The sequence below is a fragment of the Lynx canadensis genome, chromosome C2 (genome assembly GCF_007474595.2).
Source record: "Lynx canadensis isolate LIC74 chromosome C2, mLynCan4.pri.v2, whole genome shotgun sequence".
NCBI classification, from domain to species: Eukaryota; Metazoa; Chordata; class Mammalia; order Carnivora; family Felidae; genus Lynx; species Lynx canadensis.
Window position 1 is genome coordinate 140,999,921 of NC_044311.2, and position 18,419 is coordinate 141,018,339.

The 18,419-nt window shown below is 40.4% G+C and overlaps 1 protein-coding gene and 1 long non-coding RNA gene across 2 annotated transcripts in view; one reads left to right on the top strand and one right to left on the bottom strand.

The window, feature by feature from the left end:
* Nucleotides 1-10,204, top strand: part of LOC116738316 — a 45,334-nt gene extending 35,130 nt beyond the window's left edge. The window contains exons 4-5 of the long non-coding RNA XR_004344106.1: nucleotides 1,191-1,301; nucleotides 9,970-10,204. This is a non-coding gene — a long non-coding RNA (uncharacterized LOC116738316). The remainder of the gene's footprint in view (nucleotides 1-1,190; nucleotides 1,302-9,969) is intronic.
* CYYR1 (cysteine and tyrosine rich 1) overlaps nucleotides 1-17,551 on the bottom strand; it is a 105,823-nt gene extending 88,272 nt beyond the window's left edge. Inside the window, exons 1-2 of the mRNA XM_030329243.1 lie at nucleotides 17,294-17,551; nucleotides 11,918-12,020 (exon numbers count right to left, since the gene is read on the bottom strand). Of these exons, the coding sequence (XP_030185103.1) occupies nucleotides 11,918-12,020; nucleotides 17,294-17,366 (176 nt within the window). The 5' untranslated portion in view covers nucleotides 17,367-17,551. The remainder of the gene's footprint in view (nucleotides 1-11,917; nucleotides 12,021-17,293) is intronic.
* Between the last annotated feature and the right edge of the window lie 868 nt (nucleotides 17,552-18,419).

The following is an 18,419-nucleotide window of genomic DNA, read 5'->3' on the forward strand; positions in this document are numbered from 1 at the left end:
CAAGCAGGGGAGTGGCAGAGAGACACAGGGGACAGAGGATCCGAAGCAGGATCTATGCTGACAGTAGAGAGACGGATGCGAGGATCCAACTCACAAACCATGAGATCACGACCTGAGCCGAAGTCGGATGCTCAACCCACTAAGCCACCCAGGCACCCCTTTCTAAATGCTTTTAATAACAAATATATCCTTTAGCTAAATTCTGAGAGGTAGGCAAGTTGTTACTACTGTTCCCTCTTTACAAATTAATAAACCCAGGCTTGGTGACATTAGGAGAATAGTTTGCAGAGCATAAGAGCAAGAGAAACTCAAATGCATTTTTTGTGAATCCAAACATTCTTGGTCTTTCTTCTACAAGTTCCTATCACTAAGACTTCTATCTGTTAATAAGAGAAATCACAAAGAATTGTTTTCTGTTGAATTCCACCTGGCAAAGGGCAAAGAGGTCTATTTGCTCAACGTAAGGATACGTATTGCTCAGGATTGCAATTGTCAAGTGGAGTTTTCACCACTAACTTATTTTTGGCAGATTGGTGCAGGGGCATTAAAAAAAAAGCATTCTTGTTACGTGTCAGATCTTTCTTCTTCCTCTTTCCTTACAAATGAATACTGAAACTACAAATTCCATTTGTCTCTGAGTTACTATGGGTTAAACGGTCGAGGCTTTCACCGTGCCCTTTCGGTTGGAATCCTATTACACTTTATGAGGTTATCACTGCCCTCTGAAATTTTCATCAGCTAGGGGTGTGTTCATCCTAACATTTTGTAGGCGGGAGACATGGGTTCTGGCCCATAGCTGCCCACCAGAACTCGCCCAGGATAATCCCGTAAAAAGCACCGTGTGTGCCTAATTCTTCCCTCCTCAATTTTGTCAGCAAAACATTTTATCTCCCCAAATTATGCAAGTGACTCGAGTCGCAAGGAGGCTGTTCCCTTAGTAATCATGGCCTGGCATCCTGGAAGGAGCACATTCACTCCAGAGATGTGACAGGAGGTCAAATCGTCATAATCAAATCGGTCTTCAAAGTCTGATCCCTATCATCTGATTATAATTTATCCTAAACGGTGTGACTAGAAACTGATGCGTGGTTACATAGAGACCATTCCATTAATGACTCCTGATTTATACTGCAGGAAAAGAAATTCTCTGAAATCAATAACATTTCCGAATTTGTTTTGTATTTATCCAGGTGATACATATTTGTGTAGAACCCACAATATATCCGGTTCTTCAGGAGCACATGAAGGACTGACCTGCATTTAAACAATCCATTATGGGGGCGCCTGGGTGGCTCGGTCAGGTAAGCATCGAACTCTTGATTTCGGCTCAGGTCATGATCTTGTGTTTCGTGGGTTCAAGCCCCACGTTGGGCTCCTTGCTGTCAGCATGGGGCTTGCTTGGGATTCTCTCTCTCTCCCTCTCTCTCTCTCTCTCTCTGCCTCTCCCCCAATCTGTGCCTCTCTCTCAAAAATAAATAAAAACTTAAAAAAAAAAAAAAACAACAGCTCATTATGGATCATTCAGTTGGTTCCACCCCTCTACCTTTGATGGTAAACTGCCACACTGGCTTCTTACCCTCTCAGGGTCTAGAGTATGGAAGGGCAGAAAGATAATTTTGGAACCTGAGCTAAGCGATAAATAATAACAGAGTAGAGAAAGGATAATGTTATGGCAGCATAAGGGAGGGAATTTAATCCAGATGTTGGGGCAAAAAAGCGCTCTCCCCAAAGTATGGTGTTTAGGTCTCCATAAGGTCTTATAGCAATGAGTAGTGTCTACTCATCCCTTTTGAAATCTTCAGATCTTCTGGAGCCAGTGGGGAGTGGCAGTAAGACGTCGAGCACACACGGTTTTAAGTGCCAGCTCATTACACGGTAGCTGTATAAAATTAGAGAGATTACCCAGCTCTGAGCTTAACTTCCTCATCTGTACAGACAGGGAATAACAATACCTCGGTCATGAGGGCCATTCTGAAGATTAATAAACTAATACATTTTTAATTTAATTAATTTAATTTAAACTAATATATTTTAGATAATAAAACACAAAAAGCACATAGGAGAAAATAAGGACATTTAGGGTCCCCACCACGGGAGGTAGAGTCAGGCTGATTAGTGAAGAACAGATCGATTCACACAGAGGCGAAGGAATATCGAAGGGATAGAAAACACTCTAAGGGAGGCTGAAATAGATGTAGAACACTTTTCAAAAGACTGATTAAATATAGAAAGGGAAGAACTCACAGTGTATTCCCGAATCTCCCCGGGGCTCTCTGGTTGGCTTGCTGTTCTCTTTCATACACCTCTCTCTACACCTTTTTCAACCAGCACCTCTAGGCTTTGTCCTCTCAAATTTATCTGTGCCTGCCCCAGGCTTCCCACGGAGTTCAGATTAGTCCATTTCACCATTTGAAGACCCACTGAATTGAGCCCATAGGCTATAAAGTCTATTACCGCTGCTCCCCTACTGGCCCGCCACTCAACATATTAAAAATGGAATTAATTCCCCTCTCAGGACCTTCTTGAATATTTCCTATTAGTTCCAGCATACCATCCACCCAATCATCAAAAGCAGAAGCTCCAGAATTAAATGTGGGCTTGTTCTTTCTTTTAGCCCCAGTCACTAGCCCCGCATGCCAGCAGTCCTCCAGTCCTAATCTCTTCTACCGCTTCATTCCATAGGTTAGGACGTTGTCAAGTCACGCCAGCCTCCTCTATCCAAGTGTGCTTGGAGGCTGGGCTGTGACAGCTCATCAGAGGTGGTGAAAATTGCAGAATTTCGGGTCTTACCCCACAGCTACCAAACCAGAATCTGCATGATAACGAGGGGCTGTAGAGGCTTATAATAAGAAATCTATATTTGGCCCTCCTTCTATTTCTGGCACAGAGCTCCCCAGATGCTTGAAATTTCCTAAAGGTGTCTTTTGTTAGGTTAATGAGGTGACTTTTGGAAAGCACCTGAGGATGGGGGCTGGTGGCCAGGGCAACCAACCGGGTAATAAGGGATGGAAAACTTTCAGTCCCACCCATCCTCCTCTGGGGAGGGGAGTGGGGCTGGAGATTGAGTCCAATCATGCCTCTGGAATGAAGCTCCCATCAAACCCCCAAAGGACAGAGTTTGGAGAGTTTCCTGGTTGGTGAACACACAGAGAGTTGGGGACAACAGATTGCTAGGGGGACACAGAAGCTCGGAGTCTTCTCCCCAGGCCTTGCCCTTTGCACTCTTCCATCTTGCTGTTCCTGAGTTGGATCCTTTTATAACCAAGTAAAATGTTTCTCTGGGTTCTGCGGGTCACTCCAACAAATTCATCAATCTGTAGCTGGTTGGTCAGAAGCACAGGTGGCCACCTGGACTTGCCCTTGATGGTTGAAGTGGAAGGATGTCTTGTACGATGGAGGCCTTCACCTCTGGGATCTGAGGCTCTCTCCACACGGTAGCAGAATTGAGTTCATTGCTCAACGGTGCCTAGGCGGCCAACTTGTCCCAGTTTGCCAAGGGCTGTCTCCATTGTGGCACTGAAAATTCTGCATTCCAGGAAATCCCTCAGTCCTGGGAAATCCTCATATTCATGTATACCCTTCGCTCCCTCAGATATTTACACATTTACCACATGCCCATGTTTCCTAAGTAATGCACAGAATTATTTTATGTGTTTAACTTCACACAAGTAGTATGTTTTGCACAGTCTATTTCTGTTAGCTCTTTTTCACATAGCATTACCAGTTTTGAGATTTACTATAGTGATGCATTAACATGCACAGATTTTTTTTAAGCTTATTTATTTATTTTTTAGAGAGACTGAGACAGCATGAGCGGGGGAGAGGCAGAGAGAGAGAGGGAGACAGGGAATGCCAAGAAGGCTCCGTGCTGCCAGCACAGGGCCCCACCCAGGGCTTGAACTCACAAAACCATGAGATCGTAACCTGAGCCGAAACCAAGAGTCAGACGCTTAACCGAATGAGCCACCCAGGTGCCCCAACATGCACGGATTCATTGTAATTTCTGTATCCCGTTCCATTGTATGAATACACTCGATCCATTTTCTTCTGATGGAAATTGAGGTTGCTTCCAATGTTTTGCTAGTTTAACACGTCTGCCAGTATTATAAATCTTGTTGCATATTTGGGAAATTTGTAGGGAATATACGTGGAAGAGGAATCGCTAACCTCCAAAGTATGCCCACGTTCATCTTTACTGTACTTGGTCAAATTGCTCCCCAAGTGCTGATGACAGGTGACGTTCTTTCCCCAGCAATGTGAGCTCCGTTCACCTTGGCTCATGCGGCTCACTGAACAGCGGCTCATGTCACACTGAACAGCACTGCCAGCCTGAGGGGTGTGAGATGGTATTTCATCTCCCAGCTTTGGCTCACTGGGTAGAGCATCTTCTATACATTTAGTGCCCTTCCACTTCTCTGCTCTCTTATTTTTTTTGTGCACGCACATTGGTCATGTGGATTAAAGATTAAGGTTAAGAGATACAAACTGCCTGTCACAAAATAAAGAAGTCATGGGGATGAAAATCTTTTTTAAAAAGTATACAGTTCATTGGTTTTCAGTTTTAGTAGTTGTACTTGTGTTTTTACCTTTTATTTGAGAACTCTTTCCTATCCTGATACCATAATGTCATTCTCTCCCTTTTTTAAAAGCGATAAATGTTGGCTTCTTGCATTTATATAATTAATCCAATAGGAACGAATAGACTTCTGGGTGCGGTGTGACGGAGTGAGCGAATTTAATGTTTACCCATATGGATAGCTAATGCACCATTTATTAAATAACCCACCCACCTCCACTGGTCTGTAAGGCCATCTGTTATCTGTCAAAGCCCAATATATATATGAGTCAATTTCTAAGTTCTATATTCTATTGGTTTACCTGTAAACCAATATCACACAATTTATTTACTATAACTTTATAATAAATCTTGATGTCTCCAAGGCATATCTTCTCACTTTGTTCTTCTTCATCTCTTTTTTTCTTACACCCTTTGCTATCCCATGAAAACGTTACACTCAGTCTATCAAACTCAGCAACAACAAAAAGAATGGTCTTGTGGGTTGTGATGAGAATTCCACTGAATTTACATACAGTTCAGGAAGAACTGACATATACCAATATTGATATCCTTACAATATTCACATCTAAAATTTGATAGATCTTTTCATTTCTGTAGCTCTCTCTTTCTTCTCTCAAAATTTTTATATATTTATATTACTCCATAAATGCCATGCATATACTATTACTGGATCTCTGACTAGGTATCTTATCATTTTTGATGTTATAAATGAGATTTGGGTACACACATACATATTACATTTTCTGAATGTTGCTGATATAGAGGGATGCACTAATTTTTGTACGCTGAGCTTATATACGGCAATCTTGGTGAATTCTCATTCATTTTTATAGTCTGAAGAGTGCAGGCAATCATACCATTAATAAATAACAACTTAGCTCCCCCCTATCCAATTCTTATCACCTCTTTTTAACTTGTCTTGTTAGTTACACTGACCAGGATGCTGAATAGAAGCCCTAGATGCCAGCTTGCCTTATGGGTGGCTTTAAAGGGAAAGGTGATATATAATATTGTACCACTAAGTCTGGGGTTTGACATAGGGTTTTTTTGCTTTTTGGAGGTTTTTCTTTTTTGAGATATTTATAAGGTGGAGAGACTTTCCTCTGTATTCTTAGTTTGCTAAATCTTTTCTTTTAACTCCAAGTAAGCGATGCATTTTATCAATTGCTTTTCTTTTCGAGGTTAATCTTAGAATTACTCTCCTTCAAGAAGCTTTCCTAGAACCCTCAAACTGGACTAAAAGCTTCTCTTCCCTAATTCCACTGCATTTTGCACTTTCCCCAGTAGATTAAACTATCTCTTTATAGGTCTATGCTCCCCAGTAGCTTATAAATAATTCAAGGGCAAGAACCATGTTTGGTTCAAGGCTCTATCCCCCAGAACCTGGTGTAGAACACAGAATCTCTCTCTACATATTTATAGATACAAATTCCTGAGAACATGTTCTAGAAACTTCATCCATTTCTTTCTAAACACAAATTATGTTTCTGACATTGAAGCTTAATTTACAGAGGCAGTTACGATGAAATAGAATGTAAGATTTGACAGAGAAGAGTTTTAGATTTCTAGATGTTTATTGTATAAACATCTTTATAAAATAACCCATAAAATAGAAATACCTTCTGAGACACACTGACGTTATTCTTAATCAAACAAAATTTGTTACTACATTTGAAGCCAAATTCATATTTGTCTTAACATTATATTCATTATTTATCTTTGTGTCACACTAAAGGTAAGACCCTCCCCCCTCACCCCACCAACTTTGGTTTGCTCAGTAAACGCCTTTCAGAGTTGTTTTTCTCATATCTAAGTACTAAGAATATTTTATTTTAATTACTTTAAATGATGTTCCCAATACCAAAGGGCCTTTCAAAATACATTATGTCCCAGTCAGTATTTGAAGAGCCCCACGTGTTTTATTCAGAACGTTCAGCTACTTAATGAGCATACGCTTCAAATGCCATTTGAAAATATGAAACCTTTATCTTTTAGCTCGGTTTTGCTTTCGTGCGTAACATGGTTCTAAAATCACAGTGGTGATATTTATTAGCTGTCTTTGCAAAACTGTGGGCAATACATCTTTCACATTTCATTGAGGAGAAAAGAAACTTAATCCCACCAGGATCTCCATTATTAGTTCTTCCTCTTGATTTTTTTCCCCACGGGGATTTTGTGTTGGCCAGATGGTGCTCTGAGGAATCCCTCGACAGAGCTGTATTTTACAGAGGCATACTGGAAAAGCAAATATCTATTTCTGAATAAAAGGATTAAATCTTATATCTTGTTATCGGGCTCACTAAGTCCATCCTAGGCATTATTGGGCTCCTATTCGACACCAGACAATACTTTTTTTTACTCACAAAGCAGTTTCCCTTCACGTCCAGTAAAGTTTTTACTTTATTCCATTACTGACAGTAATTAGCCACTCAAGTGCACCCTCTACCCCCTTGAATTCTTCCAATGCTAAAGAGTACTCTACAAACCACATCTTTATGCTGGATCCTCTCCCTCAGACATGTCAATTAAACTTCATCAGCAGCAAAAAAATTGAAATATCCCTTTCCATATTCATCACAGATATTTATTTTTCACGGGGAAGAGTGGCTAAATGAAATGTTTGAGAATCATTTTGATGAGAAATTGTTTACTTCTTGAGTTGACCCAATTCTCTTTTTCAAGCACAGTGAGGCTTTTAATCTTCAGGTAATTACCCTCATGATGACAAAAAGTCTCAAAAAGGGAGAAGTAATTCCAAGGTCACATGTCCTGTCGTAAGTTGTTCTAAATAGCGCAACATCTCAAAGTGTTTATTCCAAATCCTTTCTTTATGGCATAAATAAAATAATGTCCATTTGGTACCCTTCTCACCCATGTCCTTTGTCATAGTAGTACCTAAGAGTATGTCATTTCTATATAAAACCAGCTATCTTAATCAAGAAAAATAATACATTATTTTGTTTCAGTTTTGTTAAGCATGACCACTAAAAGTATGTGAACGTAAGGACCTATCTTTTGTCTCCCCTACTTATTCATATGTTATATTTAAAGTTTAACCTTCCTTCTACAGCAACATTGAATAACATGGGTTTTCTCAAACTGACCCGTTCCATTCTTATATCTTTGCCTTTGCAAGTGACAGTCTCTCCCTGGAATGTACCTCCCTTTCTTGGCTGTCCATTTATATAAATATCTTTCAATACTCTGATCCAATTTCATGTTTATGAGACGCTCCCTAAACATTTCTTTCCAAACACTACACACAAAGACTTGGCTGTTTTCTCTCTTCCTGGCCCTCCAATAACACTTGATAGATTAATTCACTGAATCAGAATTAAATGTTCTGCACTTTCTTCTCTTATGAGATTGTGAGATCCTAGAGGTCAAGGTATATCATTTATTCATCCTTGGATCCCAGAACCTAGCTCAGTACTGCTAGAGTAATTAATGAGCACTCAATATGTATTTGTAAATAACTGATTACATAGTATATGCTGACTTCTGTGAAAACATTCTTAAATTCTGGAAAATGGGACTATTTTTCTATATCGAACTTAGTATGTGTGACCATAATGATCAAAAATAAATATGCTATTTATTTATTTATTTTTTTTTAAAATTTTTTTTTTCAACGTTTATTTATTTTTGGGACAGAGAGAGACAGAGCATGAACGGGGGAGGGGCAGAGAGAGAGGGAGACACAGAATCGGAAACAGGCTCCAGGCTCTGAGCCATCAGCCCAGAGCCCGACGCGGGGCTCGAACTCACGGACCGCGAGATCGTGACCTGGCTGAAGTCGGACGCTTAACCGACTGCGCCACCCAGGCGCCCCTAAATATGCTATTTAAAATAGACTTACTGTGGTGATCATTTTGCAATATGTACAAATATTGAATCAATATGTTGCACACCTGAAACTAACATAATGTTATATGCCGACTATACTCCAATTAAAAAGTAGATATGCCATTTTAAAAGTTGAATTTTTAAAATTTTTCAGGAGACACATGTAAAATTAAAAATTCCTGACTGAAGGGGTGCCTGGGTGGCTCAGTCGGTTAAGCGTCCAACTCTTGATTTCAGCTCAGGTCACGATCTCATAGTTTGTGAGTTCAAGCCCCGTGTCAGGCTCTGTGCTGACAGTGTGGACCTTGTTTGGAATTTTCTTTGCTTCTACCCCACCCATGCTCTCCCTCTCTCCCTCTCTCTGAAAATAAACAAATAAACTTTAAAAAATTCCTAACTGAAAAAAGAAAAAAAATGTGGGGATGTAGAATCTAAATTTATTTGTCAAAATTAACTCATATTTAGAATGTAAAATGTCTAAAAACAAGGGACCTGAGTAATGTAAGTAAGGCTTTTCAACTAAAAGGTAAATTTAGCTCTTGGGATCTCTTTACAAATGAACCTTAGTGGTTCATTTGTAAAACAGAAAAGGGAGTTGAAGGAAACAGAGTTAGGGCTGAACACTTCTCTCTGATTATTTTAGAGGGGCCTCAGCGATGAGGATTGACTGTACATTACCTTACCGATTTGTGAACAGTTTAGAATGACCCAGATTGTACTTTGCACTCTTTTTAGTTCATTTTAAGCTGAGCCAAGATATCTTCTATTTTGAAAACATATAAAAATAGAAAGCAAATTATAACCAATTTATAAAATTAGCCATTTAGGGTACATTACATCCCATTGTGTTTACAGCTTTCTTCCTTATTACTTTTCTAATAAGGACAAAGATTTAACTTTCCGTTAAGATGATTAAAATGATTTTAGCAAGAATGTGCCTGGATACTTGGAAGAGAGGAAGGTAGTTTATGTGTTCCAAAATAGCAATATTTGAAAACATGTGCATGAAAGAACTTTTGTAAGCATTCTTGGAATGATTTTGTTTCTATCTCCTTTCCCCCCACAACTTAAAAAAAAAAAAAAAAGCTTTGGGTGGAGTTAAGAACTCTTTTCAAATCTTAAACAATTACTGGAAATCCTGAAAATGTATTCTCCTTTATTCAGTGGGGGAAAACACTTTAAAGCTTCTCTTTTTTTTTTTTTCTCCTGAGAATTGTTTACCAAAGGATTTACTTAATGGCTTCTATTTTGAACACAGAATTCAGTTATAACCGCCTGAAATATAACGCCATCTGTGTTTATTCTCCCCCCAACTCAAAACACAATTCTTCTCTTCAAATATAACCAGTCCATGGCCCTAATAACCCAAATAGATCAATTCCACTAACTCTTTACTTTAACCAAGGGTAAAATTAAAGAGTTACAACGCCTACCATAAAAATGTAAATCTGAATGCAAATATAAAACATACAAAGCGCATCTGTAAACTTAAATTTTTTAAAGTTCTGATTTTAGTAATTTTTTCTTCTCTCTGTATTCCCCAGGGTGCAGTTAGCTGTGAGGTGACAAATAAGGACACAACGCACACAGTAATGGATATTAGTGGATGGGACCAGGAGCCAGGGGACCAGAGAATCACGGAATCACTCTGAAGCTTCTTTCCTCAAATCCGTACCACCTTTTGAGCCCACCTGCACCTCTCCCTGAAACACCAACAGCTGGCATGTGGAATCCACTGGAAAATGAAATTGGAATTCAGTAATTATGTCTTTTAAATTATTTTAAATTGCAAATTTTTTTTTAATGTTTATTTATTTTCCAGAGAGAGAGAGAAAGACGGAGCGTGAACGGGGGAGGGCAGAGAGACAGAGGGAGACACAAAATCCAAAGCAGGCTCCAGGCTCTGACCTGTCAGCATAAAGCCCGACACGGGGCTCGAACTCACAAACGGAACTCATGACCTGAGTTGGACGCACAACCGATGGAGCCACCCAGGCGCCCCTATTTTAAAGTACTTCAAGCGTGAGAAGTGACATACACATGTGAAACATCCTTATATATTTATATTGAGCGTATTCTGAGCTGATTAATCCCGTAAATATCATTCTGACTGATCTCTAATATTAAGAAGGAGACTTAAGCCCTTTTTCAGCAAGACTTCCGGGAGAAAATGTCAAACATTTTATTTAGAGTTATTTTGCATTTCAAGAATGCTTAAATTCCGTTCATCAATCTTTATTATAGCCTGACAAGTCTTAGAGCCATGGCAGACTTCAAGAGTATCCTGAAGTATGATTATTTTTGGCCTTATTCAGACAGTTATGATCTCCACTATCAGCCCCAACTTTGATTTTAGAAAGTGTATGTGGTGCCAGCTCTTCTGTCCTCAGGGAATGGAGAATGAGTTATCGTGATATTCACTTGAAAAATAAAAACTAAGGAGCTAGTCTAAAAGACTAGATCCTGGCTGTTATTTGAAAGCCACGTGTGATTTTTGACTCTGAAAAGTTTTACGTTCCTAATTTTCTAATTTCTTGACTTTAAGATCCATGTAGAAGAACAAAGAATTGCAAACCCTTCAGACATACAACCCTGAAGGCCGTTCCAGCTTCTCCATGTCCCTTTGCCCAGGGGCATCTCCAAAATAAATTCTCAATTTGTTATGGAGGAATGTTAAACACAGTCTATGTGTGTTTGTTTCACTCGTGTTTGTACTTGGTTACCACCGTATAGGGTTGATGCTTAGACTTTCTTGGGCTCTAAGCTTATTTCCCGAAGTTGTTCAACATACATTATGTAGAAAATTGACATTTCGTATCTTAACTGTTTTTATTCATAATGTCTCTCATCTACTGAATGAGATAGACAAATACATGGCAAAATATACTAGCCATAATTAAATGACAAATTCTAACTTACAAATCCTTCAACAAAGCAGACAAAACCATATAATTGACAATGTTAAAAAATGATCAGTAATATGCATGTGGTCGACTAGAAACATTGTTATTATAGAACACAAATTAAGCGTAAAAGAATACTTCTTAACCCTCTTCTAACAAAAGCAGCTTATGTTGCATATCACTTTGCATATTTTGTTAGATAATATAACACTGTAGATAGTGATGAGTGTTTAATATCTCCAGGGAAGGTTTTATGTCAATAACCACTCTTTGGGCACCCATGTGGCTCAGTCAGTTGAGCGTCCCACCCTTGATTTCAGATCAGGTCACATCTAGTGTTTCATGTGATCAAGCATTTCATGTGGTCTCAGCTCAGGTCACACGTAGCATTTCATGTGACGGTGCGGAGCCTGCTTGGGGCTCCCCCCCACCGCCCCGCTTCTCTCCCCATCTCAAAATAAATAAATAAACTTAAAAAAAAAAAACCCTTTAAAATTTCTTGCCCCTACCTCTATACCTTGGTACTTTGTGAACACGTAACTGAGGAATGGAAAGAGCATCAGTATTGCCGAACTTGACCAGTACTCACGAGAGGATATTCCCAATATAGGCGTAGTAGGAACAACAGTAGGGCGTGGCCCCATCGCAGCAGTAAGATCTGCAGTCTTTGCCACACTGAGCAAGGCAATCCTCTGCAAAAGAAACACCACACACGTCCTTTACAGTTCTGAAATCACAGCTTCATGAAAAGTATTCTATTTTATATCTCCATCGGTCAGCGACCACACTTCGGTGCATTTAGGTATTCATTTTGCATACTCAGAATTCTAAAACATGAATAAGCATCTAAACTAGTCTTCCTTCCCTATTGGACGTAAATCCAGAAGAGGCAAAGACCATTCTGTTTTGAATTTCCTTCATCCAACACCATAACTGGTAGTTGGAAGTGCTGAACGGGACAACGGAAGGAGAAATGAATGATCCAACAGATCAGCCATTCAATTTTGCCACAGAATTCTTATAACAATTTCGAAATGATAAAGTCTTTTGACTTGAGGGTCACATTAAGGTCATTTGATGGCATGTGTTATTGACGTGTATATTGTCAACTGGAGATACTTTTTAGATAATGTATATTTTTATGACAATGCATTATGTTACTCTTTCTGTACATTTTGTTTCACCCTCGTAATGACAGTTTGCACACATATGGTAACACAAATGAGTCTGCATATCCTGTCAATTCATCTGGATTGGAAGATAACGGGTTAGTTGTAGGAAGGCGTTTCCGTAGATAACTATCTTGTGAATAATTAAGAATTTATTTAATGTTAGATTTAAGAATCAACAAGTTATGAGACAGCACTACGGGAAGGGAAAAAGGTGCTTTCTGAGCAGAAAGGACATGTTGGAGCTGATAAAGCCAAATTACTGTCTTTTTTCTTCCATATGTTTTCGGCAAGGAAAATTAGACCCCACATTTGAATAAAAATTGCCCTAGCTTTTAAAAATTCTTCGTGCCACCTAAATGATTTATGTTTAACAAGTTCAGATGATTATTTAATTATGATCACTGGTATAAATTATCATGGATATGTGAGTTTGAGGTACATGATTAGAAACGCACTAAATATAGTCTGGTAATTTAAGTTACACGTTCAAGAATCACAAAGGAAGTCCTTTCCAACTCAATCCCTAGAGGTAATATCAACTCTTATCTAAATTATGTAACACTTTTGCTTGCCTGTCAAACCATAACCGAAAAGTACAAGATGTTACATTATGTCTGTGTGTTCAGGTGATTGATTTATCCAGAAAGAAAAATTTAGATTAAAAAAAAATTAATGTATATTTATTTTTGGGAGAGAGAGAGAGAGAGAGAGAGAGGACAAGGTGGGAGGGGCAAAGAGAGAGGGAGACACAGAATCCGAAGCAGGCTCGAGGCTCTGAGCTGTCGGCACAGAGCCCAACACGAGGCTTGAACCCACAAGATGTGAGATCATGACCTGAGCCGAAGTTGGACGCTGAACTGACTGAGCCACCCAGGCGCCCCTAGATTTTGTTTTTAAATTACCTCCCTGACAGGATGATTCTTGACAAATGAATGTCATCACAAAGTAGCAAAGTTCATTGATCTTTTTCAATAATGCATGGCCTTTGCAGAACACGTGAAAACATTCACCTTTTTCCCCCTCCGTTTTACTTCTACCCCATAAATTAATAAACCTTAATGTTTTCTTCTGAGATGAGGTAAGAAGAAAGGAGAGGAAGAAATAATTACTTTGTAAGATTCAGTAACTCTACTGAAAACCACTACTAAATTTTGAAGACAGAAGCACAATCTAATGACTTACTGACAGGGTATGCTCTTTGCAGAGTGCATCACACTTTTTAAGGCTATTTATCTTCTCATTTTTCCCTATGAACTTCTATAGCTCTCATTTTTAGTGCTGTTTAGTTAATTCAAACATTTAGATTAGTTAGTTGTCTCAAGAGGCTTAACCGGGATGTTTTGCTGCATGTTCTTTAAAGCCATTCGGAGAGTGGAAGAGCCGATGTCCCCATTTTTTCTGTGTGAGCAGGACAACCCATATGTAAGTAGCTTCATGGGGTGCCTTCGGAATGATGCCCTTGATAGTGACGTCTTATTAAACTCTCCATGAATACCAAAGGTTCAATTACTATTATTGTATTCCAGTTACTACTATTATAAGGATGTGGTGTTATCAAAATATTTTGAACCAGTGTTACAGGAAACCAACATCTTGTAGCCAAGGAGCTGGATTATACCTGCAGCAAACATCAGGATCGTGTCACAAGTTGTTCCTTATTTTGATGGCACTTTCTAGCACTCCTGTCTACTTCCCAGAATTAAACGACAAGGGCAGATGTAAGAGTATGGCAAACAGATTCACAATCACAACATTCTCGAACTGAGGTTTTGACCACACGTCAAATCTTCTATGTCAGTTGCTCTCTCCAGTTTAGTGGAGAGCAATTCTGTGAAAATCGGATTTGGAAGGCACCAGAGCATTTTCTCACTTGTAAGGAATGGAACATTCCAATTGTTTCAGAAGATAATTGATATTACCTCTAATATTCGAGTGAATATTCTTGAAAAGTAGCCAGTTCAAACTTTCTTCAGTGACTTGAATCAAAGGCATGATGTGGAAGAAGGTTCTCCAACCCTCACCCCCACCTCAAGGAATCCGTGGCACAGGAAAAGCGACATCTGGTTGCAAAGCACATGCTCAGAAATGGCTCTTGTAAGCTACAGCTGAGGATAAGGGAGGAAGGAAAGGGAGGGGACAGCAGTCACTGGCTGAGGCTGGGAAGGTAAAACCTTGGCCAAATCCTGTCTTTGTTGCCTGCGGTGGGAGTTGGATAACAGCATAAATGTCATCGGGTCTCTTTCCGAAGGTGGTTCCACAGCAAAACGTGATGCTTTAGGCACAGAAACTTCGCCCGTACCTCCTTATCAAAGGGAGCATGAATTTAGTGCATCTGCTTTGGGGGAAAATAATTCAGGTTATAGGCGGTGCATCTACATAGGTTTTTGTCCCATTAAAGCTGGAAATTTATTTAACAGGGTGTCTCAACTGTTAGATCGGCATTGTTTCCTCATCATCCCCCAGTCCTCACTTCCAGCCACATGTCTTAGTTCCAACCAAAATGAATTCTGTATCATTACAAATACATATCTCATGGTTTTTGCCTTTGTTCACATTATATCCTCCTCCATTTCCTTATGTCCAAGGCTTCCCTATCTAGTCCCTAAATTCCTCCTTACGTTCAATTTCTCTGAGCGATTACTTATTGGGTTCTTCTTACGGGCCGGGTATTTTGCCAGTCTCTGAACATCATGCTGAACAAAACAGACATCATCTTCCTGGAGCTTACTCTCCTAAGCCAGCTATGAGGTTCCCTCCTGTGAACAGTTGTGGCACATGACTGTAATTCGCCTATGACACAGCCTTTTATACATTATAATAGGCCTCCTTTATCTCCCAGATGAAACTCAGAGCAAGGCCTCTGTCCTATATAACACTCAACATGCCTCACTCAGTGAATATTGGGTAAATAAATAAGGCAAGCATAAAGGGATTTCTGAAGCAAAGAGTTCGGGAGTTAACACCAAAGAACACACTGGCTAAATATTTCTTATCAAAGATAGTTAATTTAGTATTATTGGCTTGTAGTTATTCTGTAGCTTTTGAGGGGGGTACGCCTAAGAAGAGAAGAAATGAATGCAGAGAAACTTTCTCAACTAACCAAACTTGTTGCCAGAAGGCTTTGCAGATTTCCTGAACCCTGGGGATTGTTCGCCAAGCACAGGGTGGGGTGGGGGTGGAGGTGGGGTGGGGGTGGGGTGGGGGCACAGGACGAAAGGAAGGAAAAGCGTGTGCATTAGAAGCTTTCAGTTTACCACAGGGAATAAAATAGACAAGAGTAAGTTGTTGTTCAACGGTGTGCTTGAGTAAAGATGAGTGAGGTTTTGTTCTATTTTCTTATTTTTATTTTTGTTTTTGGATAAACAGAGGAGGTAAAAAGAATCATTGCTTCAAATGAACGAATGGGAAGATTTTACCATAAAGCAAATAACGCAATTGTTTCTTTTAGCTTCACAAATTCTGGAATACACTTTAAGGTACAGAAATACGCAAACGGATTAGAATGCAGTTTCTCCTCATTAAGTAGGAAGTTCTTTTCCTACTTTGATGAATTTTTGCACTTGAAAGTCAGCATTTTCCTTGCAATAAAATATCTTTTAAATAATTTAAAGACAGCCACTAATTCACATTTTAGTGTATAAATTGAAAATTTCTATAGAAGTTTGGGGAGTCATTTCTGGCAAGGTTGAATGAGAAGTTCAATTCTCTTGACGTTCACGTTCAATAATGTGGAAGAACCTCTTCATGTCAGTCTCAATCTTTGTTAAGTATCAAGAAATAAATCACAGTGCTACATAAATTTACTATTGCAAGGTCACAGGTAAGCCTGTGATTTTTTTTTTTCTTTTTGTCCTAGGAAGCGAGAGACATGAAAACATTTTACAAAGAACTTTGCTTTCAGCTTCTTTTGTGAATAGGAAGCAAATGCAAAACCACATGTGTAATTAACTTTATACATGAATAACCAGTGAAAAGCCATTTTGAGTTCCATATCAATCATGAAACAAGAAAACCGCTTTGCTCCATCAATTATTAGCAATTCTCAGGAAGAATAATTAGGAGGAGGGAAATGAAATTCCTTTCACCTATAAACAGAGCTTCACGAAATCGATGAAAACAGGATTAGACTCTGGGTGAATTTACGCCTCCCGAAAACCTCCTATTTGAACTCAAAGCACCCAATTATCCAGACTACCACACTTGAGAATCATCTTCTAAAGTGAAAAAAAACAAAACAAAAAACCCGATAGTCTAAGGCTTTATATTTCCAAATACTCAGAATGTGGGGGGTAGCAAGGAGAGGAGATAGACTACCTTGGAATGGAAAAGTCACCACATTAGTTCATGTTAAAACTTCAGCAAACACCTCTCTGAATCTCGGGTACTTTAAAAAAAAAATGCTTTTCTCCCACCCCTCAGTCTCTGCCCTCAACCCCCAGATTCCTGAGTCGTGGACAGGATCAATGGAACGCTATCCAGAGAGTGAAATCCTCTAAATGTGCGTTTGGGATTTTTAAATTGGACTGGGAGTTTTAAATTGCTTGCAGAGAGAGAAGGGAGGAGGAAAGGGGAAAGGGAAAGTTAAAGAAAAGGAGCAAAACAAAACAAAACCTCGGGGGAGGTCGAGCCGAGGGTCGCAGCACGCCGGCTTCCCTGGCTGCCCGGCGGGGACCACCCCGTCTCGGCTCTCCCACCGAGGTCCCCGTGCCTCCCGCCCAACCCGCGTGGCCAGAGGGCGACCCGAGCTCAGTCCCAAGTCTCGTTCCCCTCTCCCGCCGCCCCAGGCCACTGACCTGCGTAGACAAAGAGCAGGACCAGCTTCGGAAGCAAGATTCCTGGACCCCCGGGCAGCCTCAGCGCGTCCATCCAAGCCGGTGGCCGGAGGTTGCGCGCCAGGACAGACGGACAGACGCACAGACTGGAGAGAGGGCTGATGGGGGTGGAGAAGGGAGAGCCCGGGCCGCGGAGGAGCCGGAGCGCGGTCAGAGGGAGAGGGCAGCGCTCCCGAGAGGGGGGTCGCGCGGGGACCGGGCCATTGCCCTGAGCGTCTTCGAGGGGAGCCCGGCCGGGGCGCGCGGGGCTGCGCTGGGGTCGAGGTCTCTTTGTCTCTGCCCGCGGCGCTCAGGCGGCAGGCGAGGCAGCCGCTCCGGCGTCCTGGGCCACCCGGGCTCACATTTCATCTCCGCGGGTGGCACCGACGTGGGGCTGGGGGCGGGGGTGGCCCCGACTCCTCCCCACCCTCGGGTTCTTCCTTCTGTGGCCTGAGTCCTGGAGCAAGAGGGAACTTCTTCCAGCCCGGGGCTCTGGCAGTTGCTCTTTTGAATTCCAGCCCTGCGCTCCAGTTTTTCCTTTGGAGGCAATAGCTGAAGAAGAATCTAACTTTTCACCTTTCAACAAAGGTAGGGCAGTTGCAGGGTTGAAGGTTCTGGACAAAGGAAGCCACTAAAGAAGGCCCAGAAGAATCGGAAAGTCAGAGGCCGTGTGTAGCTTCTCTGCTGAGAGCTGATAAAATGTTTATTTGTTAAACACCTAAAGCGTTGTCAGTAAAGTGGAAAACACAACAAGAATGTACACTGTCATCGCTATTGGTTGATGCTGTTCTGGAGTTACTGGCCTATGCAATTAGGCAAGAGAAAGAAAAAAGTTATAAAAATTGGAAGCAAAAATTACCACTGGCAAATGATATGCTTGTGTATGTGGAAAATCAGACAGAATCAACTATACAGCTCTTAAATAGAGTTACAGAGACTCAATCATTTTCTTTCATGCAAATTAGAATCGATTAGAAAGTTCTGTTTTAGTCATGAAAGAAAAAAAAAGCTTGAGTAAGGGAATAAAGATAATTCTCTTTATTTATTAAAGAAATTCAAAAGAGTATGAATGGGATAAGCCTCAACAGAAAATAACCATATTATAACA